Raw genomic sequence first — 25,679 nt, forward strand, 5'->3', positions numbered from 1 at the left:
AAAGCAGGAATTCTCCAGTAAGATAACTACTCTTCAGTCTCTCGTGCTTCATTATCCTCTTCCTGGGCTATTTGCTTGAAGTCATTTAGCTCGTCCGATTTGATGAGATAGGTATGTTTGAAATCTGGAAATTCCCGGCTCTTGACTTCCGCTCGGAAGCGTCTAATAGCATCTCGCGTTTCTTCCCAGACATTGCCGTACTGCTTGACAAACCTCGGAATATGTCTGTCTGGTGGTGAGTTTCCGATCATGTCACTCTGAACAAGTACCTGCCCCGAGCACCCATTACCAGAACCGATCCCAATTGTAGGGATCCGCAGCTTCTGAGTGATGATGGACGCGATTTCGGCGGGGACCGCCTCCAGAACAACTGCCACGGCCCCGGCTTTCTCTACCGCCAGAGCATCTTGGAGAATCTTGAGAGCACTGGAGGAGGACCGGCCCTGTGCCCGAAATCCTCCAATGGCATGTTGACGCTGCGGAGTGAGTCCAATATGTGCGAACACTGGAATACCGGCCTGGCTCACGCGGGCAATCGCGGAGGCCATTTCCTCTCCTCCCTCTAGCTTAATTCCGTGGGATCGGCCCTCCTTCATCATCCGAATGGCTGAAACGGCTGCCTGGGATGGAGAGGCTTCGTAGGACCCAAAGGGGAGATCACCGATCTGTTTCACCGTCATTATCAGCGTTATGCTTCGTTTCAATTCATCTGTCAATCGTACAATGAAGGATGATCTGGCCGCGCGAGAGACGCTGCGACAGTGTAGGATCATAGTGTCCAGTGTCACTCCAATGGTACTTTCCAAGCCGAGGGAGACCATCGAGAGACTATCGCCAACTAGGATCAACTCAATCCCTGCAGTATCAGCGGCCAAGGCACTTGTAGCATCGTGAGCAGTGAGCATAGTCAGAGGCTCATTTCGCCTATAGAGTGAGCGTAGCTCATTGATAGTAAATCGCTCGCGTGCAGTGGTCTGTGAGCTGCATCCTCGAGTCTGTGAGCTATTCCGAGAGAGTCCTATAGATAGAACCGACGCCGTTTTGTCCGAGCTTTCAAATACCGGAGAACGCATTCGTATGATTTGTTTCCCGAGATTCATGGCTGACTCTTTGATCGATAGAGGCCACATTTCGACTCTGGTGAAGGCCACGAGGTTCAAACTTGCAGCGTCGGTTTGCGCCTGAACACTCTTAATTCTTCCCACAACATACTTAACGCCGCAATGTGTAGGGCCCAGGGGCGATATGGAAGTCAAAAAGCGGGTCTATTCAAGGTATCCACCCTAGACTGGACCGGCCCCTGGCGGAGACGGATCCACTTGTGTGCTTCTGCTTGAGGTTGTCGGTGCAATTACTAAATATCTGGTTAGTCAACGACGAACGACAGGAAAGCAAACGAAAAAAAAAGGAAATGTAAGAAACAGAACGAGCCAAAATGGGAGCCAATCATGGACAGTGTTCAATTGAAATTGCCGCAAGCAATCAAAAGCGACAACCCAGTGGACGTGCTACTCGGAACGAACTCCGAGTACATACAAGGTCCCTATGTGACTATGAGGGATGGCGCCATCATTACCAGCGCAGCCTCGGGCATTGGTATACGTAGAGTTCTCATTTCATCAAAAAAGGTGCTGAAGTTGTCCCCGCCGACCTCTTAGTAGAGATCTTGACACTACGTCTACAAGATTGACCAGAATATAAGAGTCGTTCAGGATACTTGTCCGAAATAACAAGGTGAAACCATCCACATTGCTGTAGAGAACGGAATCCATAATGAAAGCTAGCTGTCAGGGTGTTTTAGACTTTAGCAGTATCATCTTTGGCACTCTGACGGCTTTTTACTAGTACCATTTGAGTCAGGCAAGTGTTTGTCACGCAGTCAATCCCTAACTCTTTACCGCGCCGGACAATCCAACCATTAATGAATTCGATTTCGGTAGCCCTACCCTTCCGAATATCCTCGCGCATGCTGCTAGAATTAGGTGCAGTCTTCTCAACAGTATCCAACACGGCCGCTTCAAGAGAGGCGACTGAAAAGCGAGTCTGATCACGCGGAAGGTTGCTGAGCTCCGGGAGGTTTTCAAAAACCATCGAGATCTCTTTGAGGATGAGACGCTGTATGGATAAGAGCTCAGGGGAATCTATGAGAGCGCCGTTCCGGATATCCAGTAATGCTGTTAAGGGGTTGATGATGCAGTTCGCAGCTAGCTTCAAGAGCTGGACCTGCAGGAGATCTGCCCACATCAATTCTGTGCAACGAAGGGTAGGCGATCGGAGTAGAGCATCCAGGAGGAATTGACAATGTGACCGTGCTGGGGTTTGATTCCCGTGGTCAACAATACCAACTGTAGCACAGCCATTGGAGCTGGAGAGCACAGCTTCAGCTGGGGACTTCAAATAAACGCCGTGCTGCATTATGCCGAGCACATATAGGGGCCGAGTTGACGGATCAGTGAAAACCCGCTCGTTCATGTCCTCGATTTGCCCTAGGCCGTTCTGAAAAAGGCAAATCGTAGAATGTCGTCCGAGTCGATGCTTAATTGGTTCAAGGGCGGACGTGGTCGCTGATGCTTTGACTGTGACAATCAGATAATGGATCGGATCAGTAGACACTGGTGCCGACTTGCTTGCGAGCAGCTCGACGTCGAACCCGGTCCGTTCTTCCAAAACACCATATTCTCCGAGCTGGAGGCCTAATTTCCAGCCTTTGGACGCAAATTCCTGGTAGAGATCTTCTCGGTGAAGCAACAGTGTGACGGGGGGCGGCTCGGGAAGAGATCGAAGCGAGTGTGCAATAAATGATCCAACACTGCCCACTCCTAAAATATAGATCGGATGGGCAGAACTTGTCATGGCGGAGAAATTTTCAGCAGTAGCAAGTGAGACAGTGAGAAACATGCACTGTATCACAGTATCATCTAGGGGGGATGCAGCATATTTCAATTTCCTGAAGCCAGGCTTTGCCCTAAAGAGGCGGATACGGAGTTCTTTGCGGGGCCGGTCCAGGGAGAGAGAAATGAGAATAAAAAGCAGAATATAGCCGCACAGTACTCCGACAGTCGCCTGGGTGGAGCAGTAGCTTGCTAAGCATGTTGGTGCTTTCGCCTTGTCTACGCCTTCAAATTCAAATCTTATGAAGGGCGCCAAGAAGCTGAAGGTGAGTCCAAACTTGCCACTTCAATTGACAAGGTCCACCCGATCACGTGACGTCTACGGATTATCCCGGACTTTTTACTCTTCTGCCATTTCTCTCACACTGTAACTTCAGAACAAAATGGGATCATCACGAAAGCGCCAGGCTGCGGAACTCGACTCTGTAGCTGCTGAACACAAAAAGTACGTCTCTCATACTCTGGATAGGGTAGACTTTATCTGACCATGTAAGATTGCGAAATCGGCTCTCACAGCAAGCGTTTCGCAGACGACAAAATGACCGTATCCTTGAGCTGGAAGACAGCTCAGAAACGTCAGCAAGACGGAGAATGAGAGAATCTCACAGCTCGAGACGGAGAACCTGTTTCTTCGCAAACAGCTTACGATGTTTGTCGGTAAGCTCGAACTGGCACAGACGTCTTTAAGAGGACTCTGCAACATGATGCACGCCGCTCTGGAAGCCGATGTATGGGCCCTCTGACCCGTATGTGGGAACCTGCTTTGACTTATGCCGGACCAATATGCAGGATGACATTTCCAGCCAGAAGCTACCTTCGGCGGATGAGCCGTCAGCCGAAGTTTCAGCGAGAAAGCATCCCGGATCCGCCTCGGATTCCCTCGACTATAATCACTATCTACCCTCTACATCACCAACTCACGCAAGTAATTCTCACGAAGACATTGCTCTTGAAGAGTTGCTATCTAGTGCTGAGAATTGCTTCTCCGGCGCCTGCCAGCATCCCTGTCAGGGCGTAATTTCGAATGCTGCGGTTGATCTGCAAGTCAACCCGTCCATGAATGACGCAATCCCTCCAGGGCAAATAGTATCACCGTGCATAGAGGCCCACGAGTCCACCTTTATGGGTAGCCCTTCGCAAGGAATCCCCGGGGTATGGTCGTATCACTATCAGATGGGTCCTTCGAATTATCAATCCGCCATGGCCAATATCTGCAGTATCAGAACAGGTCTGCCTATCTCAAACTCTGCTTTCTCGGACCATATCGCCGCCTTACATAGGTGTATCAGAAGGGAGTGGCAGTGTCTCACCGCTTCGGAACCCTTTGCCTCCAAACTGCAAGTTTGAGCCTGAATGTAAAACGAAAGTGTACTAATCTCTCATTGCAGTTCCAAACTTCATCTTTCTGTTTCCCTCATGCTATCTTTGTTCAACAGTCTCAATCGACCCCTTGCTCTATCGTGGTACACGCCGACCAAGTTTTACTACCACATCACCAACCTCACGACGTGGCAGCTCAACCCCACGCGGGAAATGTATATGCGGCTCCCTGCGCGATACCGGCCCTCTGCCCTGCAACTATCAGAAGCATATCCTCCGATCATCGATTGGTGTCCATTTCCTTCAATCCGCGACAAGCTCATCCTTCTGCACTCTGCGAATTCCAATATTGATCAGATCATATGCGACATTGCCATGGCTTATGTTGTCGAGGCTGATATCTCAACGATTGTACATCTTGAGGGGCCGACAACGGGCTATATTCGTGTTTGGGATCTTATCCAGGCAATGGGGAAGCCTGGCCATGAGCAGATTTGTTCTAGTCAAAACCTGTGCGCTGAAACGTCAATCGGACTGGGTTCTCACCTTGACGCCGGGAAACAGGCAGATTTTGGGGGCTACGCGCTGCCTGCGCCTAGTACGGAGGCTTTGTTTCGGACCAAAGAATATGCTCGTCTAGCTTTCAAGGAGCTCCATATGGATGACGGTATCAGTCGGTATAAACTGGACGCCGCATTGTTCGAGAAATATCCAGAATTGTACGAGCCTGATGATAATATTGTTGCGAAGGGTGTCGCTGTCAGGGCACCGCGGCAGACCGCCATCCCGGTTCCAAAGGCACTTGATAGATTTACACTCGATATATATCGTCATTTTGCTGACTGGTCACTGAATGTCATCTTTTCCACTAAATTTTGAATATTTTACTTTGTTCACCATGTGTCCCGTCATACAAGTACATGAAAGGCATGTTTCATTCGCAGTCGAAATCCCAATCACACCTTTTATGTGATGAGTGATTGTTGTTACTTGCACACGTTAAATAGGAGGGTCACTACTAGCTACATGACAGATATAGGGTATGCTGGAAGAGAATCCCTATCTGTGAGAATAAATCACATAACAGTATCTTGCTCCGGCTGGCGTTCAATAGCTATGAGTAGTAGGTGAGTATTTGCGAAGGTAGAAAAGCTATGACATGAAATTATCATTTTGTAGGCGCATAAAGCGTCAACATCCATCACGCGCCCATTGACACTCATCTTCTTGTAATCCCTCAGTCGGTACAGGCCAATCTTCCCCTCCAATATCCTCAACTGTCCCTCATCAACCTAGTCTCCCTAACCAATCTAACATCATCGGTCACAGTCACAGTCCTTCGCATCCCTGAGACATAAGGCTGATCTGTTTCTTATAGTTAAATTCCTGGTTCATCATCCTTCTCAGGATTTGTTTGCGGTAATATAGGTTGTTGGTGACTGCTAATATCAATGATGTCGGGTTGGACACATAATAACCCTTCGCTGTGCCGCCAACACACCCATAGATCCTTACGCTATATCCACTGGCTGGCGTCCGGCTTCCCGCAATATTCGGAAGACGGCCGCTTCAGTTGTGTCCGTCTTCACCATACTCTGTCTGCCTCCGTTGCTAGTGGTTGTGGAAGCTATACTGTTTGGCGTTGATGGTGATGGTTGAGGGTGATGGAAGTGTATTGTAGTGGACTCTGGATCCAATGCAATCAGACAGAGGCAGCGTCCCCAACTTGAAGAGATTGGGGTGAATTGTTAGCTCTATGTGAGAATAATGTCCTGCACGATGAGAGATTTGAGTGCTAGAGAGGGTCATACTCGACGGAGATTGGAGACAAGGACTGTCCGCCTCCTGCCCTGTCTGTAGCACAGCGGGCCCTCTAAAGCGATCCACGACTATCAATCCCTTTTGCACGAACTCTCCAGACAGTAATTAAGGAGTACGAGTTTAGAGCCGTAAGACGCAGTGCCTAAGAAATTATGAGCAGTCACGGTTCGTCAAACTGTATAGAGATATTGGAACCATCTGCAGTAGGTACCGCTTCCACAACTGACTGAAGAAGCTGTACAGTGACATCCTATATTCTAAGTGTTACAAGCCTGAGCCAATGCACCGTAGCCAGCTGTAGGCATTCCTCTCCTGCTAACACTCCTCTTAAAAAGGAAGGGATGGTAGCCCGTCATCAGGAGGATATTAGGATAGTGCGAATGACTATTGATATCTGCTGAATAGTTTCGTCTCTAGACTTGTCTAGCACATACGACCATAGGGTGTGGAGAACAGGGCTTCCCGTCCGCTCAGCCGTACTTAAGCCACACGCCGGCCGGTTAGTAGTTGGGTGGGTGACCACCAGCGAATCCCCGCTGTTGTATGTTTTTGATGCTTTTTTATCAATTCAGTACTGAAATTCTTTGATGCCAGAGGTACTCAGCGGAGTAGGTGAGTAAGGCGTCGTTCCCACACAGGGTGTTTGCGCCTTTAACGGAATGCTTTCCTTTACCGTCGGGTGGAAAATTTCTGACACCCAAGGGAACTGCCTGGACTTCCTAAGCGCAGCAACTTAGAGGATCTGGATAGTTATTTGGTCCCGTATACGAGTCTATGGATAGGGGGGCCCGCCCATGGGTGGGCTCTACCGAGGTCTATGGATGGATATTGGGATATAGCACTGCAGCAATGGTGCCAGGCTCTATGAAAAAGCTGATATGGAAGGATCCTCCGATTCGAAGACTGCTCTTTACCACGTACTACCAATATACCAGATAATGACATGCTGTCAAAATGATAGAACAACACTAAAAGGTGTTCTCTTGACATATGTTGTAGTTGAGCAGGTTGGAGTAGAGCAGTTGTGTTTTCTCCACACATGGTCAGTACATGATACTATCAAGGCTTATAAAGAATCCGAAGATCGAGATCACCGATATCCATTTTGTCTTCAGTATATTCTCCATATCCCGGGAAACGCAGTTTAAGTAGTTCAATCCCTTCGCCCGGTACAGCATCAATAGCATGTCGCATCTTGCACTTTGCGTCAACGAGGGTCTGAAGATCAGCAGCTTCAAGAAAGACCTTGTATGGAGACTCTTCACCACTGCCGAGCCTTCGTATGGTGTAGATTAACCCATTAGACAGTGAGTACTGGCTGACGAAAACATGATCTTTGCGGTCGTAGCCGTAATATTTTGCGCGATGCATGTAGTTGTCGAAGGTATCCTGCTGCAGCTTAATCTGGGTTTGAGCATGGTTTGATTGATTCACTAATGTTACTGAAGCAAATAAAATCCCACACTTACAGATTGAATGGTAAGCCTCAGGTCGCGTTTCCCCAGGTGGATGTCTTCGTCACCACATGCTGGGAATACGTACTCAGTCCCAACTTGGATCGCGCCACCGAAAATCAATTCGTGGACCATAATCATCTCCCGGTTGTCCTGGTAAACCCGCTGTTCCACATAGATCCTGGGGTCGGGGTGGGTTTTCTCTCTCTCGGGAATGAAAGCAGTCAATCTAACGTACCGGCCCCTGTCGTAAGTCGCATCCGGGTTAAGAATTTCTGTCTCGTCTGGTATGTGCAGTATGGTCAGTCCCCGCTGCTTAACCACTCACGGCGCGATGACCGAGTTAATAGGCCTTAGGACTTTCCCACCAGTAAAGAATACTTTCCTGAAACGGTACCCCGGAATCTCGTTGCGCTCACGGCTTTGATCCTGGCTTCGGGTGAATATTGTGAGGGGATGATTCAGATTAAGACTGTATTCCTTCACCATCTTTCCAATAGGGCCTCTGCAGACAGACTTGCCAAAAATGCATTTCTGCGGCGTCCTCGAGTTGATCCTGCTGTGGCTTCTGGGAGGCGACTTTGATGTCCCCTTCATCACTCGGATTGCTGATCTTTTGCTATGCAAGATGATATTGTCGTCCTCGTCCACATCATGGATAGTCGCTGGTTGCGGTGCAGATTTCATGCCGGATTCCGAGTTGCAGAGGGGTTCACTTGTCCAGTGGCAGCAATACATCTGGAATTTACAAGTGTGCATGGGAAAGTCACGGAATATATGTTCTCAGGGGTAGTCTCCAACTTTGGTCCGAGTCAGGATACCCTGTGGTTGTGATGGTGGTGGCAGTGCCAGACTAAGTGCTGCAAGTGACTGCGCCGCAGAAATAGCCATTGACCCACACAGACCAAGTCGCCAGAAGTAGCGAAAATGATGAAGAGCGACGGTGCAATGTGCCAGTATGATCAGAGCAAACGACTGCCGCATCTCCATTGCCTGAATAAACTCCTCTGGTGTGCTCAAGATCCACAGGAAGATGGTCACCGTTGCCTCGCCGCTATTCTGTACTATTAAGTAGGAAGAGGTAAGATAGTCAATACCAACATTGTATGTCTCTTCAGGCGCTGTTCTGCCCACCTTTCGCTATGAAAGAGGAATTGATGTCCCGCAATGACCGAACAGCTTCAGTATATCGTCCTGAAAGGCTTTTTGCGACATCCTTCCTCCGTGTCAGCGGCCTAAGGCCCCCGCGAAAAAATGGCCGAAGAACTCCAGCAAAACAGACACGGAGCCACGCGAAATGCGGAAGATGTGATACTGGTTTTCAAGGCTGGTGTTGAGCTGTGGTGTTTGCACAACGAGCGGGAAGGACAAAAAATAATACAATAATGAGGTTCGAGGCTGCAAAGACAGCATTGCCGTCAGTCCAGTTTGTTATCTTGCTGAAAGCTTTACTAATTATTGTAGGAATGACATTAATGTGACAGATTTTGAAAACTAGAGCAAAGGGCAAGGAAAGAGGCAAAGTCAAAGACAAAAAGAAAATAAGACTGCTCAGCTATGTAACAATAAAAAGAGCGCTGAGTAGTTTCATAGTGGCCAGATAAGTTCATGATAATATGCAACATAATCATAAACACTAATACCACACTCATTGAGCTTCTCTACAGCAGACTTTCTCTCAGCTTTCGTCCTCTCTCGCACTTCTTGCACCTTTTCTGAGGTCATGAAAGTTCCAACATTGTTCTCTGTTGAGTGCACAGAAGGAGTTGCAGCCCAGTCGCGTTGCTGTGGAGGAACATTCCTCGTGGAACAGATCCAGCAATGGGGGTCAACCAACCACAGAGTAACGAAGCGTAGATATCCTGGGTGAGAAAGATCTTCTAAGCTGAACAGTTCAGCTTTAGACCTCAAGATATTTTGTCACGCCAGGAATTATCCGGATGAGATTGAGATGGCACCCAGAGTCTGCAGTGCCTGTGGAAACCGCCAGGGTTCCTCAGATACCCCTAACCTCATTAAAGAGAATTTCATTATCGACATTGAAAGAATTATCATCAATGAATGCTTCCTGCTCGAAGGATATATTGCACCGCTGATGTTATAGCTTTCCAGTCGGAGTAGGTAAAAGAAATACCTGACTCTGGATAGTGGAAGACGTACCACCAAATCCACTTATCCAGCACGAGGTTAATTACTTTATCTGGGGATTACCGGTCTTCCAGTGCCATACTGGTCAGAAGGTCGTAATCAGGCTCATCATGGAATCGATATTCCCTGGGGTATTCAGGAAGACTTAGGTATTCTTTGACCTTGGAACAAATCTCGTTCCATTCCTCATCGCCGACTGCATTTTGACTGAGGTCGCCTGATTTCAGTATCAGGTGCGAGCAAACCAGCTCAGCTTCTCTTTATTTTCTTCCACATAGTTGTACGTGCGAATCAGAATCAGCATTCGCCTTTGGCTTCCCAGGATACACATTTCATTCCATGGCGCAATGGTGGTCCCTATCAATCCTTTAATTGCTCTGTATGCCTCTCTGTTCTTTAGGTGTATATTATTAGAGTATAAAGTGATGTGAAGTGTCATCATATCACCTTCAAACAATATCTCACATGGCAGCCACTGAAATTCAGTCGACCAGCAATCTTCAGTCATCCGACTTCCGCACCATCTCTTTCTAGTTAATCTCACATAGCTCCCCAGTTAGTTTGATAGGTTTAGTAATGGTCGTTTCCTTCCCAATTCTCTAATTCCAGGTCAACCGCTCCTCCATTCATGAGCACTCGAGTTGAGCCGTACACGAGTGGGTACATGGAAGGATCCACCAGCTGTTGAATAGGCTTCTGGTTACTGCCAGTCGGTGTAGAGCATAACAAGGGCTCAAATCCTTCTTGTATATCCTTGAGTAAGTCGGAGGCGACCAGGATATTCGATTTGCAGACTCCTGAATCCGCATCAAAGACCATCACATAACCGGCGCGCTGGAAATGCGACACCTTGTCCTACAACTGGGGCTGGCACCAGGCCCATGCCTGTCGGCTGAGATTGTACTGGGAGAATGCTTTGGCGCGCCAATTATCCAGTGCCGCTGAATTGGTGACTTCGTTTTCCCATCCCGGTTCCCTGGTCACAGCTTCCATGAAACGCAGCATAGCGACTTCGCGAGCCGCCAATCCTGGATTTTGCGACCAATCTGCGAACCCGTGCGCAAATCGATATTCTCTGGGGTATCCAAAATATAGAAGAACATCGTTAAAGCCAGGAACCTGGAGCGGGCCTTTGCCGGTATGATTCATCATGACTGATGCAAGAGGATCTGCTGATTGGGTTGGAAGAAGTGCAGCGTGTTGATGTTGTAACATAATCCTGCCTAAGAAGGACTTAGATAATAGAGTAATAAGAGGGGGCCTATATTAAGACAGTTGTCCTTAAGACTAAATGTGGATTGATTATCCATCACAGACTTGCTTTGAAGAAATTGGGGTAATTCTTTAGGTAATACTAGGTCTTAAAGCCATACCTGAACAGCTGAACTACATAAAATTAGAGGAAGATTAGAATGCAGTGACTTGGGGGAGAGTTTAGTCTTTTTAACCAGGAGTGATTTTTTCTGGAACAGTCACCTAACTCTCCGGAATCACTACTACCTAGCACAATGCTATTATTCTAGAGCCTGTTCACGCCAAAGACCAGCTAAACTGCGTGTCAGAAGTTGTATTGGGAGAATCCACAGGTGACAAGACCAATAGGCCAGTGAAAGCTCATGTGTTACCGCCGAGATGCTTGGCAGGAGCTGGCTGCGGCACTTTAATAAGAATAACTACCACCTATAAATGCAGTCCTTTAACCGCTGTCCAATCGCTCCCCAAAATATTATAGGTTGGGAAGGCATCGTTCACTTGCACCCCTAGGTACCCTTGACCACTTGGAAGGAGGCCCAATCAATATTAACCTCCATCGACCTCCCTTACCTTGCTTGACGAATCAATACATACCGCGCGCACGCTAACCGCGGCCCTAACCTAGCATATAAGAGAACACCCATGAGGTGAGAAGGGGTGATCAGTCATGCTGCCAACAGTCGCAATGACCCTCATCCTTGACTTGCATGAGGACTCAGCCTCACTCTTCGCCATGATAAAGGGCCGATTTGCCGATGGTGTGCAGTGTGCAGTGGTTCCAGCCTCTACCGTAATAATCCTTTTGTCCAACAGCTCTGCTCAACCTGTCAGCGCGCTGACATTTGTGTTACATACTACTAGGTATGCTACCAGTCCGCTGATGGTACATGATAGGACATGGAGCGCAGAAAGTCGGCACGTAAGGACTCATCCCATCGTCTACCCGCAACCCATGACCTAACTGGTTCTTGTCTTGATAGTTACACCTGAAAATTACACCCGAGCAATCATCTCGCTCTCAAGGAGATATTCGAGCACCTCTGCCTTCCCGGGAAACAATTACGTCGACATTGCAGAATGGATGCTACAAGATCGCAGTCTTCTCAACCCGGCGAAACCGGAAGACCATGCCATCCGTTTCGCTTCCAGAGCCGAACAGCCCCACGATTTGGTAGTAGTATACAATAGCGGGGAGAGGAAGTGGGATGTGCAACAATACAGTCAAGAGCAACATGAAGCCTTTTCCGCTGCCACCTCTGTTCCAGCAGGAGGACCGGGCCAACTAGTCTTCATACGAGGCTTCATATCACCATCATGGGTGTCGGTCATTGGGAGCAAATACAACATCGACCCAGAATTCTTCAGGCGACATATGGATTTCCTTTCTGCGAGCATTGACAGGCATTCATACAGTTTCCCATCACTTGCCAGTTCCTCAAATAACATATTTCGACTTTGTGTGAGCACTCTTCTTCATCGCGATGATTTCGGCGGACAAGATCTCCAGTCGCAGCGGTCAGAGCAATCAACTGAGCTCGGGACATACAAGATACAACTCTGGGGTCCAGTAGAGTCCGCTGCGGAGACTCCCTCGTGCGAGAGTACTCCACTGTGTGCTCGTGCTTCTCTGTGATCGAACAATGGATTTCACTCTGTATCACGAAAACAGATAGAGGCTGGGCTGGTAAGAGTCAATGCTACATACCACGAGAAAAATTATCTGCTGACATGCGCATTCAGTCATTGCCTGGATGGACCAAGGTAGACCCTTGGAAGAATCTCCTCCGGGGCCATGGACAAGTCACATCGAATCCAAGGCTACACCACTACCCATCCTCCAACATCATCCCAAGATGGCGTTTCGAACCACCACCAATCGTCTAGATCCAGATTCGAATGCTTCAGCAGAGATTCAGCAAAGCACGGCCGTTCTTCCCTTGCAGTACGATTCATTGATCGCGCTTGTCGATCTGGCCCGTCGCGCGCCTCAGGATCCGCTTTTCATGTGCATCCCGTTGTTTGCGCATGCGGCTTTCTCCGAAGTTCAGTTCTTGAATCTCATGGAGTCCAGAATCCAAATCCAGATAAACACCATAGCCGAAGGAGTTCCAGCTGACGCGTTGGGGACTCTTCAATACTTCTCCAACATTCTCAACCGACATGCCCAGCAGCTGAAGGATAGTACTCGTGCACTCTGCAAGTTGGCCGAGCGAAGCACTCAAGGACTGAATGCGGTCAAAGCGGAAAGCCCGCTGCCAAAAAGTGCTGGGCCGTCGGGTCGCGGCATGGGCGCACGCCCGCAGACCTCAGAAACTGAGACGGTCAGAAACGTTGGATATAATAGTTTCGACAGTGCCTTTACAACAAAAGGCCTTTTGGAAGACTATGCAGAACTCCACGTGCGTTGCATCGACTTGTCAAAAATGTGCACTCGGGGCATAACTCTGGCAATGAACAAGGCCACGATCGAGGAATCGCGCAAAGCCATTGAGCAGTCTGATTTATATTACAGTATCTAACTTATGCATACGTCTATTTTAGTCCATCCACAGGTTTCCTCAAAAGAAGGATGTCGCATTACGTTAACTACTCCAAACAGCTAGCGAAATGATCTACATTGAGGGGCAGTACATACGTAGTACGTGATTTTTCGCGATTTGAAGCAAAATCGTGCATCAGGTGGGGTCGTGCATTGGGCGGTGAAAGCCAGTAAGACGAAGAGGAGCTACCCCGCCCACGATCCATCTTTCTCCATAAGGCAGACACCCATCCACCAATTTCCTTCTGATTGAACTAAACTCCACAGAAGTTATAATCCCTTCGAAATGCCTGCACCGCCTCAGGCAGAAATCATTGATGGCATTAAGACCTTCATCCCACTCGGTACAAATTTATCCTCCTTTATGTAAAGAGCACGACTGATAAATGTCTCAGAGAACAATCCTGATGTCCTGAAACTTCTCTGTGAGAATCTCCAGATCTCATGGGATCTCGACTTTCATGACGTTATCTCAACCTCTCCAGCATTCCTTCAAGAGTGCTATTTCCGACCTTGTCACGCCCTTATTGTCCTCGCGGACCGGCCTATATATCAAGCTGCCCGCTCAGCAGTTAAGCCAACCATATCAGAGTACAAAGGTTCAGGTCCCAATGAACCAGTTATATGGATGAAACAGACTATCGGCCATGCTTGTGGGCTGATGGCTCTCCTGCACGTAGTCTTCAACCTGGAAGGTGGTCGATATGTGCGCCCCGGCACGGCAATAGACGCACTCCGTCAACAAGCTATTCTTCTTGGGCCCACAGAGCGAGCGCAGTTGCTGTATGACTCCAGTTTTCTTGAAGAGGCGCACATGGATGCGGCATCGCGTGGATCTTCGAATGTCCCCTCACCTCGAGAGGATAATCAACACCATTTCTTGGCCTTCGTGCAGAAGGATGGGAAAGTCTGGGAGTTGAATGGAGGGATGAATGGACCCTTATTCCGAGGAGTACTCGGTGAAGGGGAGGATCTCTTAAGTGAGCGAGGGCTGGAGCTCACTGCTCAAGACTTCTTGATTGCTGCTGAACAGACTGGATGCGATGAGATGAGTATCGTCGCAATCACTGGGGCTGACGCTGTGGTACAAGGTTGACCATGAGAAACATAGCTTCGAGAGGCTGGCAGTTACATTATCATGATTGCATCTGGGTTGTGGAGCAATGTCCAATAAAAAGGGGCAGTGAAAACCGTTGATGGTCTGTCCACCGCTCGAGGAAACGTTCAAGTCACAGCAGTTATGTGGAGACTTGATACAGAAGCTTCTGAAAATCTACCGACTCTAAATGTAGATTATTTTACTAACTGTTTGTAGCAGTTCAATGCGATCTTCTTCTAAGAAGATCTCCTGACACGGTAAAATAAAAATACATAGTTATATTACTGAGTAGGATAAAAAGTTACATACTGTAATACATATACAATACTATGTATATTTCATGGTCTATAACCTGGCAACTTACAGCAGCCCTCGTTTAAAAGTAGGCGACTCAAGAAAAATTTCAGACTAAGGCCTTGGCAGTGGGGCAAGAAAAGAGTCATCAATGTTTGTTGGTCAAACCGATTTCGAGAATGACTATATTTGGAAAGGCATCCTTATGTTGCGCCCCCGTCTGACAACGAATTACTAAACGGGCCTGTAATGGAGCAACAAATGTACTGGAGCCCGAAGTTAGTGCGTGACGTGATTGAGACAATTTCGCAGGCGAGGCACAATGAATAATACCTAGATCATAATCATAATAAATCCTCCTGTGGCGTCGGAGGCTTGACGACAGTCAGCACCGTCGCTTTGTGCACTGGGTTATAAATTGGTCCCCTGCTCATTTGTAGCTAAGCCTTATAATGATCAGACAAATAGTGGGGAATAACCACTACTAGGTCCGCAGAAAAATGAAAATCAAAGAGGGCCTTCTTGGACTGGGGATCTAATCTGGGAGATAACTGGCGACAAGACTGGTCTCTTGAACCTTCATCGGTGTAGCCAAGCCCACAACAGGGAGTCATGGCGCCGAGGAGCTGGTTTAACAGGTTACAATGTGATGATATGGCTAATTTGGGATAGAGATTGGCGTGCAAGTTTGCCATTGTCGAGATTGTCATTCCAAGAATGGAGTCTGCGGAGAAAAAAAGGCAAATAATGCCCACTGGCGGCGGACAGTCAATCTGGGGGGTGAAATGTCCTTCTTGAACAGTGCCATAGGCCACATACAGAAAGGTCTGTAGTTACTGACGCCCCTGTATAAAAGGCCAGTTATGTATCAGCGAGTCATCCGGTTCCATTACGCCACAGGAAGTGGGAATGTCGAGATGTGCACCGGTTCAAGACACGACTGGTTACGGCTTGTCCAGCGCTCTGCAGGGACTTTCGCGCATCATGGCAGATGCCTAAGTCATATGAGGGAGCACCTGGTCTCCCCACGGACGCAGTTACCTTCACCATTTGCGGGCACCAAGCCTTCGTGGGAGTCAATGTTGATGCTAGGTTACGACTTTCTCGAACATTTAAGTGACACACGATCAAAATTAGACCCAGATCTGGTGGGTGAAGTGGTCTAGATTCGTTGCCTTGGAGCTATCGGCATGCTTGCTGATGTACTTTTTCTAGACCACCAACAGGCCAATGTTGATAGTCTGCCACAGCTTAGGGGGCATTGTAGTCAAACAGGCTTTGTGCGTCGCTAACAAACAGTTTCCTCGGTATGGACCAATTGCCAACGCCGTAGCTGGCGTTATGTTCCTAAGCACCCCACATCGCTATGGCGACAAGACCACGAGCTGGAATAGGTTTCGAGACATCTTGGATGCAACGACTGGTAGGAACCTCAAGATTCCAAGCGCTACTATCGAGCAAGAAGGCTCCATTTTGCTCGACCTCGCAGATAGATTCGAAGGAATCTCGTTCCGTACCCCCATACTATCCGTCTATGAACTAAGAGAATCGAAAAACAGTTCAACACCATTGCGCCCGAAATACCAACAAGTCAGTCTCAAGCCCCTGGTCGAGCTATGAGCGCTAACTCGGATTCTAGTTGGTCAACTGTGAAGCTTGTTCGACTCATGCTCCAATGGAAACAGTCATTGGCCTCAATCTCAATCATCATGATACATGTCTTTTCACCAGGAGCGTTGGCGGCGAAGGCTTACCTGAACTCAACAAGTTTATCTACGAGACTTTGCACAACGCTGCGCAACTTGTTACACTTCGATTCGCGGACCGTAGGTTACGAAGGTATCGGAAAGCTGCAAAATGGTGCTAATGGTTTCAGAGGAATATCAATACGCAACGATGAGCGCTTACTCGCCCACGATGAGCGAACTACCACTCAAAGGTAAGCCTAAGATCCGTGTTTCAAAAAGTCACCATACTGAGGTTAATTAGCTGAGCAAATGGAGCTTACCGAATGGCCTTCGAACAAGGCAACCGAATGGCCTTCGAACAGAGCAACAGAAGGAACATCTCTTTCAGGGTTTGAGTTGGTATATCCTACAACACCAAAACCTGAGATTCGGAGAACCCTTCATCTACCCTGCTACCTTCTCAACATGCATTCGGCAAATGGGGATTTCTGCGGCCGCGAAGATATCTTGGAGCGTCTTGCGGCCGAGCTCTTGCCTTCGCAGAACATAGTGACAGCGTCGGGCACCGCTCTACGACAATTTGCGCTTTGCGGATTCGGTGGGATAGGAAAGACGGAAATAGCCCGCGAGTTCTCCCGACGTCACAAAGCTTGCTTTGATGCAGTATTCTGGGTCGTGGCGGATGAGATTGCGAAACTTGACCACCATTACCAGCAAATCTCGTTAGCACTAGGACTCGAAAATTCATCCGAGTGCAAGAGTCAGGTTGTCAGCAGGGAAATTGTGAAAGGATGGCTCTCCAATCCCCGAAAGCATCTATCGGGGTCGGATGAGCTTTCTCAACCTGGTCAAACTAGGTCAGAAGCGACCTGGCTACTTATATTCGACAACGCAGACGACCCAATGATCCTGGCGGACTACTGGCCCCAGGGCAGTGGATCAATTCTTATCACTAGCCGCGATCCATTGGCTAAAAGCATGTTTACGCGAAGACCTTCAGGCCTGGATCTTGGTCCACTTTCACAGCAAGACAGCCTATGTCTCTTCAACCATCTCACTAGCATTTCCAACGAACCAGAAGACACTACAGCGCGGCAAATCTCCGATGCACTTGGTGGCGTCCCTCTGGCTATCTCCCAGATGGCTGGTATCATCCGTCGCCAGGACCTCACCTTGTCAGAGTTCTTCGAGCTGTATACCGATCATGAAGAACATGCCAGTCTTTACGAGACAAAATTCGATACCAGTTTGGTCACATACCGTCACTCTCTCTCCACTGTTTGGGCATTTGAGAAGTTGAAGCCCCAAGCTCGACAGTTGTTGGAGCTGATTTCATTTCTTGATCCAGATGTCATTCGAGAAGACTTGTTGATGGAAGCATCGGTGGAACTGCTTTCCGACGGCGCACAGTTCAAAAAGAGTAGCTATATCGAGGCCCGATCTGATCTTTTGCAGTCATCTCTGGTCCAAAGAGATAAACAAAAGCAGCAGATATCGGTCCACCGTGTTGTGCAAGATGTAATCTTGGCAACAATGGATGTTGCGAAGAGACGGTTCATGTTTGACAAAGTCGTCCGAATTCTTTGGGCTGACTGGCCATCGGCTATGCCCAAGCCATCCAAGGAGCCAGAGCTACCCCAGCCCAAATCAAGCGGCGGCAGGCTATATGTTGGAAGGTGGCCTGTTTGTGCGGCGATTTAACCCCACGTTCTAAGGATACATCAGCTCTGGTCAGCCATTTCAGATCCCTCCGAGGCTACCAGGTTGCTTTTTGCAAAGCTACTGAATGAGGCTGCATGGTGCGTATACGATATTCAGTCCTTTTCCTTGCTAGATTGTCTAATATTACCAGGTATCAAAAAGAGCGTGGACGAACAAAGCAATTTGACGGTTTCTTCTCAATTGCTCGCAGTATCTGCGACTCCTCCACACACCCAGATCGGGATTCCCTACTTGCAGATATTCATTTCTGCTTAGGAGCTATCGCCATGGATGCGAGCGATTTCGAAACAAGCCGCATTCACAAGGAACGTTCTCTCGATCTAGTTTCCAACATCTGCAAACAACTGGGCACTGCAGACGAGAGACTATACCTCGCCTACGCAGAGCGAGGGATCTCACGCATTCAGGATAGACGATACGAGGAAGGTGAAGCCGACCTCAAGGAGGCGCTGCGGATTCGAAAAGCCCTCGGCAACTACATTCCCCGGTCGGGCGAGGCCAATCTGAGCTGGGCTCTTCTTGCGCAGGGCAAGCTTGAAGAGTGCAACACGCTTCTTCTGGACAGTTTGGCGGGCAGAGAAAAGGCTTTGGGCAAGGATGATAGGGAATCCGTCCGGACTGGGTTGATACTTTATGCGCTTGGCAACCTCCGCGCTGCGCAAAATCAATGGGATGAGAGTTTTGAATACCACCAGAGAGCGTGGCACCACATGCGCGCAACGGTGGGTGAGAGAGATTTCTACACTGCAAATGTCGCCCATAAGCTTGCCGAGCATCTTATCCGCTCAGGCCGGAGCGAAGAGGCGATGTAAGTGCTGCCATTTTTACCTCAGGAGCTAGACATTTCTCTGACTTCTCTTAGTGCTATGATCAACGGGGCGCTGGACATCTGGTCTGTTGATCCGAGCGCACACAAGAACGAGATTGCTCGCACCACTTTCCTCAAGGGCAAATTGTTCGAGGCGACGGGCAAGATGCAAAAAGCTTCCATTGCTCTTCGAGTTGCCTGTCGCCTGAGGAAGGAGATTACCAAGGAGGATCGAGATGTGAAGAGCTTGACGGCAGAAGACTTTGACGAAATTGTTGCTTTTTGGGCTCGTTGATGAGGCCCCTTTTTCCTTTGTATGCTACCAGTATGCGAGTAAGATGATCATGACTGATGTGGTTTCAGTTTGTCCTTCGAGTCACGACTACCAGGACCAAGTTGCAATCCGAGGAAGTAGATCCACAGACTAGAAGCTTTCCTACAATAATACAATATCTCTATATATCGCTCGTTAGCATTAAACAATGGCAAGGAGCCCAACCACAAAAGACTTCAACTGAACGAGTATCTTGCACATTAGTAGGTTGTTTTTGGAACTGTCATTGTAATGCTCTCGGCGCTATCGCACAGTCACTGCATGGTTACATGGGACGGATATGTACTCAGAAGGCTTGGGATAAGACCGTGCCATGCCACCTTCTGCTGACGGTGATATACCATCCCCGACCGGGCATGGCCAGGCTAGGCCGAACTGGGGGACGGACGCTAAATAAAGCTATTGCCCATTTAAGCAATACAAGTTGGATTCCGCGACCCGAATCCCAACTCAGATCTCATCCCTCATTTCGGATCAAAGTTGGCCTTCATCCAGTACCCATGGCTCCCCTTAAGACAGAGTAAGTGCCTTCCAACCGAGACATCGGTGTATGCCCTTTAGCACGGCATGATAATCATCAACATGAGAGTAGGACCATAAAACCCAAAGCTAACGAGACTGCCACCAGCTTCCCCGCAATCCGCGCCTGCATTTTCGACATGGACGGGCTTCTCATCAACTCCGAAGACATAATCACTCTATGCACGAACCGACTTCTGGAAAAGTACGGCAGGCCTGCCTTTACTCCATCGATTCGAGCCCAGCTCATGGGGGTCCCAAACTCGACCAACGGCGACGTGTTCCACAACTGGGCCAAGTTGCCCATCTCGCGCGAGCAATTCGCCCGTGAAACTGAGTGAACAAATGCGACTGCATTTCCCGAGCTGTACACCGCTGCCTGGCGCGGAGAAGCTTCTGTCGAACCTCAGCCGTGCACGCAGTGCTTCTTCCGGGGACAGGATCGAGCTGGCCCTGGCATCCAGCACCAAGAGCCATAGCTACGAATTGAAAACTTCGAGGCCGGAAACGAAACGGCTGCTTGGCTTTTTCCGGCCTGACAGGCGGGTCCTGGGTGATGACCCACGAGTGCGACAGGGTCGAGGGAAGCCAGCGCCGGATATATATCTGGTCGCGTTGCAGGCGTTGAACTCTGGGGAGAATTCTGGCGGAAAAGCCATCTTGCCCAACGAATGTTTGGTCTTTGAAGATAGCGTGGCTGGGGTAGAGGCTGGACGACGGGCTGGGATGAGGGTTGTTTGGGTACCGCATCCAGATGTGGCGGCCGAGTATCAAGCGCGGCAGAAGGATGTGTTGGCTGGGAGGACGGGAATGATTGAAATTTATGACGGCTGGACTGAAAGCATACCGAATCTGGAACACTTCGATTACGAGAAGTACGGCATTGATGTATAGTTCTAAGTAAGTTTATATCCGATCCAAATTGGTCCTTTCCACGGAACGACGGGAATCTGCTCCCACGGCGCAGGATGCAGGGTGGAGAATCTATCTATTAATATGAACGAAATGCAGATGTAGCTAGAGACAGACCGCATCTATCTATCTACTGTGTGGCCGGTGGATTATCTGTCTATCTATTTGACGCTCTTGTGGTAGATAGAATGTAGGTATGCGCTATTTAGATTGGCACCAATACAGCTACCTCTACACCCTAAGATATGCTTCGTTTGCAAAGGTACCAGTGACGCCTCCTTAAACATTCCTTTCGTTCTCGCAATTCTTTCTTTCTTACCGTCCATCTGAGCTACACCAAAGACCGCCTCAATAACAGGGTCTGGCTGCCGTCTCGAAGCATACACCTAGCAAGCCATCACTAGATATAACTGGTAAAACACGAGACGTACGTCCTTGTATTCTGAGGACGCTAGCCAGTGTTATGTTGCTTTCTTCTGGGATGTTACAGCCTTGTTCCCCTGGCCCATTGGGGTCTAGAAACACTTGCTTTTCATAGTAGCGTGCAACAGGGCAAGAATCCAAGAAGTGAACCTGATGACGTCTTCCATTTATTTACCTTCATCCCCTGAGTAACAGACTTCGCATTCCCCTGGCATCAGCCCTAGAGAGTGGTGTTTGCCCGGCCTTATCAGAAGCCCGAATGTCAGCGCCCCAGCCAACCAATAACTTGGCCACTGGCCTGTGTCCATTCTCAACCGCCCAAGCTAATGGTGTGAGGCCAAACTTATCCTTGGCTTCAATATCTCCACCTTTGTCGTGCAACAATTCCACAAGCATCTCATGTCCATTCCTTGCAGCCCACCATAGTGGTGTCTCCCCGTGAACAGTTCTCGCGTGGATATCGGCACCATGGTCAACCAACAGCCGAGTGATTGTGATGTGGCCTCCCCGGACGGCCCACAGAAGTGCTGTATTGCCAAAGGGATCCTTGGCCTCAAGGTCTGTGCCCTGCTTGAGTAGCAGCTTGGCTGCAAGCGCATGGCCATTCTTCGCGGCCCATAGGAGGGACCGGTTCGACTGATCGGTGGATTAGACATCTTTGCTCCTTCCAAGGAGCAGCTCAAGTAGGGCCTTTTGCCCATACCCTGTAGACCACATAAAAGCTACCTGTCTGAGAAGGCCTTCCTGATTGATAGTGGTGTCGCGCTCTATGAATCGCTGAGCTAGCCCCTCGTAGCTTTCTCTTACAGCCCACAGTAACGGCGTCGGCATCGGTGGAGTTTGGTCCTTAAGGTCTTTATCTTTGCCTGGGAATAGGTTCACCGTGTCGTCAGTCTGTGTTCGTGCAGCCCATGAGAGAATATCCTCAATGAACTTTTCCTTTCCCGTGTGATCGCCGCTCCAGTCCAGCAGTAACCTGACCATTCCTTCGTGGTTATTCTCCACAGCCCAGAAAAATGCTGTTCTTTCGTACTTATCTCTAGCATCAATAACCGCACCTTTCTCAAGCAGTATTCTAGTCAGTCCCTCGTGCATATTCCTCACTGCCCACATTAAAGGCGTCTGGCTGGCAGCATCTCGGACCTCCGGATTTGCCCCCCGCTCGAGAAGAATCTTCGCGATCACCAAATTTTGATTCCCGACAGCCCACCATAAAGGAGTTAGCCCCTCGTCATCGGTAGCGTTGAGGTTCGTCTTGGGATTTGCGGCCAGCAAGCCTGTGATCGCAGCATGTCCAGTCTGGGCCGCCCATAACAGCAATTGTTCCTTGCTTGCATCTTTACAATCAGGGTTAGCGCCTTTTTCAAGTAACAGCTCAACCATGTCCGGATGGCAATTCTGGACGGCCCAAGATAACGGTGTTCGACCCCCGGCGTCCTTTGACTCTAGCTTCGCTCCCCTGTCCACGAGAAGCTCGACAACAGCGTGGTGCCCGTTACCAGCAGCCTGTGAAAGCGGCGTTCGTCGTGTTGAACTCTCTCTGGCCTCCAGATAGGCTTGCTTCTCGGCCAGGATCCGCAGGACGTGCCGGTGGCCATGACAGGCAGCCAGCCAGAGGGGTGTAACTTGGGTCTTGGACGGGAGATCCACTCTCGCGCTCTCTGAAAGTAGAAGCACGGTCACAACGTCTCGATGCCCCTTGCTAGCTGCATGGTGTAACGCAGTATATCCCTCTTCGTTCTGTAGGTTCAATTGGCAGATGGGTAGGAGGAGCCTGACGACGTCGGCCAGCCCAAGTTTTGATGCAACGTGAAGCGCAGGAAGCCGCTCATCGATCAATGGGAGGTTACAGACCTCCCGTATGTCTCGGCCGGAAGCGAGCGCCCATCTCCAACAACGGGATGTGTCCTTCCTTGACGGCCCAGCCGAAGAGGCCATGTAGACGTGAGGATTGTGAGCGGCCGCCGACCACCCAGGGGTGGAAATTCCAGGTTTCGTTGAAACACAACGAGATCTGCTTAAATCTCTCCCAAAGTGGAGATAAGAAAGTGATCTTCTTGGTCTGCAAGGTCCAGTGGGCGGCTGCGTAGTCCAGAAATTTGTATTGCGAACGATCTGCAATAGTGGCTGACCGGATCTGTCGAAATTGTAATTGTGTGGGACGTTTGGGATCTGGCCCTCGTCCCCAGAATAATCTAGCCAAGGGAGATGCCAATGCCTCGCCGGCGAGCAGCTTAGGATCCGGGACTGTTACCGCTGCGGTCTCGTTGGCTGGCTTCACCAGTTGGAGGTTGAAGTTGGAGAATGACAGATACACCACACAGAATTCTCCGCATTGGAGCTCGCCTTGCTTATCGGATTTCGGGTATCCTGGAATAAAGCTTGCTGAATCCTTCTGCAAGTACGTCTTGACGGAGGGATGCGCAAAGCGAACACAATAATCAGAGGGATCGACCGCCACGAGATTTGCACAGCACCCAATCACCACATCCGCTCGGGGGATCTTTCCGGCGTCCCATACCACGTCCTGCAGATCAAAGGCTACGGCCTCTTTTAATTAGTCGATATGGAGTGGTCTCGCGGCAAAACTCACCCACTGGAGGACTCGCAGCGCATAAGGATTGGTAAAGTTGATTCTTCGGACACAGCGACGGTAGGTCTCCTCCAGATCTCTCGGAAGATCTCGCAACGCTGACCGGATATCATTGTCCGTGAAACAGTCTTGCCACAGAATCTCCAACTGCAGATAGACCCAAAGGAACCTGATTCAATTAGCTTTCGGTGGGATACAAAATGAGTCATCTCTGAGAGCCGTGGAAGGTTTGATTCATACATTCCTGATGATTCCATCAGAAGGATCTGCTTCACCTCATCCAACAAGGGTAAATTGTCAGTAAGCTTCCGACTCATCGATTTATCGGTGACACTCGTATCAATGTAGGTCTGAAGATCTGGCATCACGTTAGACGTAGTCGAAATTTGATGAATGCCTGCCATGAACATGGGGATGCCTGTGTATCCAGGCAGTTGTTCCCTGCTGAGAACGAGTATTCGTGACCCTGGTCGCGTTCCTGGACCGCAGAACAAGACCTTAAAGACCTCGAAAAGGTCTTTACTATGATCCGGGTTCAATGCATCGAGTCCGTCAATGATATACACTACGTCGGGGACGTGGTAGAATAACTGGATGAAAACGTCCTTCAAATCGTCAAAGTCGGGAACCACTCGCTTCTTCCCGAAAAAGTGGTTCAGCGCGTCTGCCACATCATTGGGGCAGCTTCTGTTCTTTACAAGGAGGTGCTCGCATAGTTGTTTGATAAGACTGGAAAGGATATAGGATCCATTGAGCTCATCAGGCCGGTCACTCTCACAGTAGAAGAAGACAGTTGGAGCAGAGTGTTCCGCCAATCAATATTTGGCTGCATCGATGGCTGCCGTCCTATGGTACGATTAGTCTATCTATCAGGAGGTGAAGAGCGAAGGCATTCTGACGCTATCATCATTTTACCCGAGCCAACTAAACAAGAGTGATGGTCAGTGGTGATCGCCATCAAGTCCTCTCAGGGGATGCTCACTTTGCCCAGAACACCACAGAATCGAGAATTTCTTCTCCACCAGCCATACCTTGAAGTCGCAATGATCCAAGAACCACTGCGCTGTCCCCATGAGTCGTTTGCGAGAAAGTCGCCGGTGAACTTTCCCATGCTCGTAGGTTGAAATCCGCCTGAATAGCGTTTCATCATCGAGATCATCTGCAATGGATTAGTATGTGTGAGATGCAGAAAGTAGGATCCTGCCCACTCACCGTTTTGCCAGGTCAACCAAGTTGATGACCCTCGCGGTTTGGACAGGGTCTTGCTGCTATGGACGACTGGCATCCTTTTAGTCAGATACGACGAGTTCACAATCTGGTGGGCACAGCCCACATACCGTCAGTGACCGACACAGCTGAAGGTGTCTCTGCGACGTGGACGGCATGTACCACGGAGAGAAGCTCCTTGGCGTATGCAGCTGCGGTCGCAGCTGCATACTCCTGCCATTGGTTATTCTTATGAGAATCGGCATAGTCACAGATGCCTCGAATCACTAGGCATGGGAACGTGTCCATCAGGCCGGCCGCCTCCATCTCAAAGCACAGGATCCCCAGTTCCCGGGCCAGTCGGTCTCTGGTCCGACCATCCTTGATGACCTGGTTACCAGATGCGATCAGTCCGTAGTGGATAACAGGGTCGTTTCCATTCCGTGGTGCCCGGGTAACTAGCTGGTGCCTATCACAGTGATCGCATGTTGTCGCAGAGTGGGTATGATCGTACTTGACCTTAAACAAGAGATCGGCTCTGCCCCTGTCATGCGTGAACTTTTCCCTCATGTGTGGATGTCGCATCGCCATGTCTGCGATGAGGTCAGGAATACGACTTTTCTCCGTGATGTGTGCAGCTTGTAGCCTTGACAT

At 49.3% G+C, this 25,679-nt stretch overlaps 8 protein-coding genes across 8 annotated transcripts; 4 read left to right on the forward strand and 4 right to left on the reverse strand.

Moving 5' to 3' along the window:
- Positions 1-26: 26 nt before the first annotated feature.
- CDV56_108710 (3-methyl-2-oxobutanoate hydroxymethyltransferase) lies at positions 27-905 on the reverse strand (the record flags this gene model as incomplete). Its single annotated transcript, XM_026762329.1, has 2 exons — positions 27-665; positions 723-905. 2 exons carry the CDS (start codon positions 903-905, stop codon positions 27-29), a joined length of 822 nt encoding a protein of 273 aa, XP_026617877.1.
- An 892-nt stretch (positions 906-1,797) lies between these two features.
- CDV56_108755 (ketopantoate reductase family protein) lies at positions 1,798-2,853 on the reverse strand (the record flags this gene model as incomplete). The annotated part of the gene is made up of 1 exon (XM_026762374.1): positions 1,798-2,853. One exon carries the CDS (start codon positions 2,851-2,853, stop codon positions 1,798-1,800), a length of 1,056 nt encoding a protein of 351 aa, XP_026617878.1.
- A 421-nt stretch (positions 2,854-3,274) lies between these two features.
- On the forward strand, positions 3,275-5,090 carry CDV56_108779 (uncharacterized protein; the record flags this gene model as incomplete). The annotated part of the gene is made up of 4 exons (XM_026762398.1): positions 3,275-3,336; positions 3,472-3,619; positions 3,681-4,171; positions 4,280-5,090. 4 exons carry the CDS (start codon positions 3,275-3,277, stop codon positions 5,088-5,090), a joined length of 1,512 nt encoding a protein of 503 aa, XP_026617879.1.
- Positions 5,091-7,091: 2,001 nt separating this feature from the next.
- Positions 7,092-8,173, reverse strand: CDV56_108844 (uncharacterized protein; the record flags this gene model as incomplete). Its single annotated transcript, XM_026762463.1, has 3 exons — positions 7,092-7,436; positions 7,502-7,770; positions 7,855-8,173. The coding sequence occupies 3 exons, from the start codon at positions 8,171-8,173 to the stop codon at positions 7,092-7,094; spliced, it is 933 nt and encodes a 310-aa protein (XP_026617880.1).
- A 3,612-nt stretch (positions 8,174-11,785) lies between these two features.
- On the forward strand, positions 11,786-13,407 carry CDV56_108913 (uncharacterized protein; the record flags this gene model as incomplete). Its single annotated transcript, XM_026762532.1, has 4 exons — positions 11,786-11,807; positions 11,869-12,489; positions 12,558-12,572; positions 12,629-13,407. 4 exons carry the CDS (start codon positions 11,786-11,788, stop codon positions 13,405-13,407), a joined length of 1,437 nt encoding a protein of 478 aa, XP_026617881.1.
- Positions 13,408-13,713: 306 nt separating this feature from the next.
- Positions 13,714-19,333, forward strand: CDV56_108941 (uncharacterized protein; the record flags this gene model as incomplete). Its single annotated transcript, XM_026762560.1, has 9 exons — positions 13,714-13,771; positions 13,823-14,511; positions 16,120-16,410; positions 16,460-16,646; positions 16,697-16,759; positions 16,810-18,191; positions 18,234-18,307; positions 18,361-19,038; positions 19,093-19,333. 9 exons carry the CDS (start codon positions 13,714-13,716, stop codon positions 19,331-19,333), a joined length of 3,663 nt encoding a protein of 1,220 aa, XP_026617882.1.
- Positions 19,334-19,872: 539 nt separating this feature from the next.
- Positions 19,873-20,785, forward strand: CDV56_109027 (uncharacterized protein; the record flags this gene model as incomplete). Its single annotated transcript, XM_026762646.1, has 3 exons — positions 19,873-19,892; positions 19,965-20,228; positions 20,302-20,785. The coding sequence occupies 3 exons, from the start codon at positions 19,873-19,875 to the stop codon at positions 20,783-20,785; spliced, it is 768 nt and encodes a 255-aa protein (XP_026617883.1).
- Positions 20,786-21,403: 618 nt separating this feature from the next.
- On the reverse strand, positions 21,404-25,679 carry CDV56_109049 (uncharacterized protein; the record flags this gene model as incomplete). The annotated part of the gene is made up of 8 exons (XM_026762668.1): positions 21,404-21,862; positions 21,953-22,932; positions 23,081-23,774; positions 23,820-23,988; positions 24,060-24,483; positions 24,802-24,978; positions 25,032-25,097; positions 25,157-25,679. 8 exons carry the CDS (start codon positions 25,677-25,679, stop codon positions 21,404-21,406), a joined length of 3,492 nt encoding a protein of 1,163 aa, XP_026617884.1.

This window comes from Aspergillus thermomutatus (assembly GCF_002237265.1).
Source record: "Aspergillus thermomutatus strain HMR AF 39 chromosome Unknown NODE_16, whole genome shotgun sequence".
Taxonomy (NCBI): Eukaryota; Fungi; Ascomycota; class Eurotiomycetes; order Eurotiales; family Aspergillaceae; genus Aspergillus; species Aspergillus thermomutatus.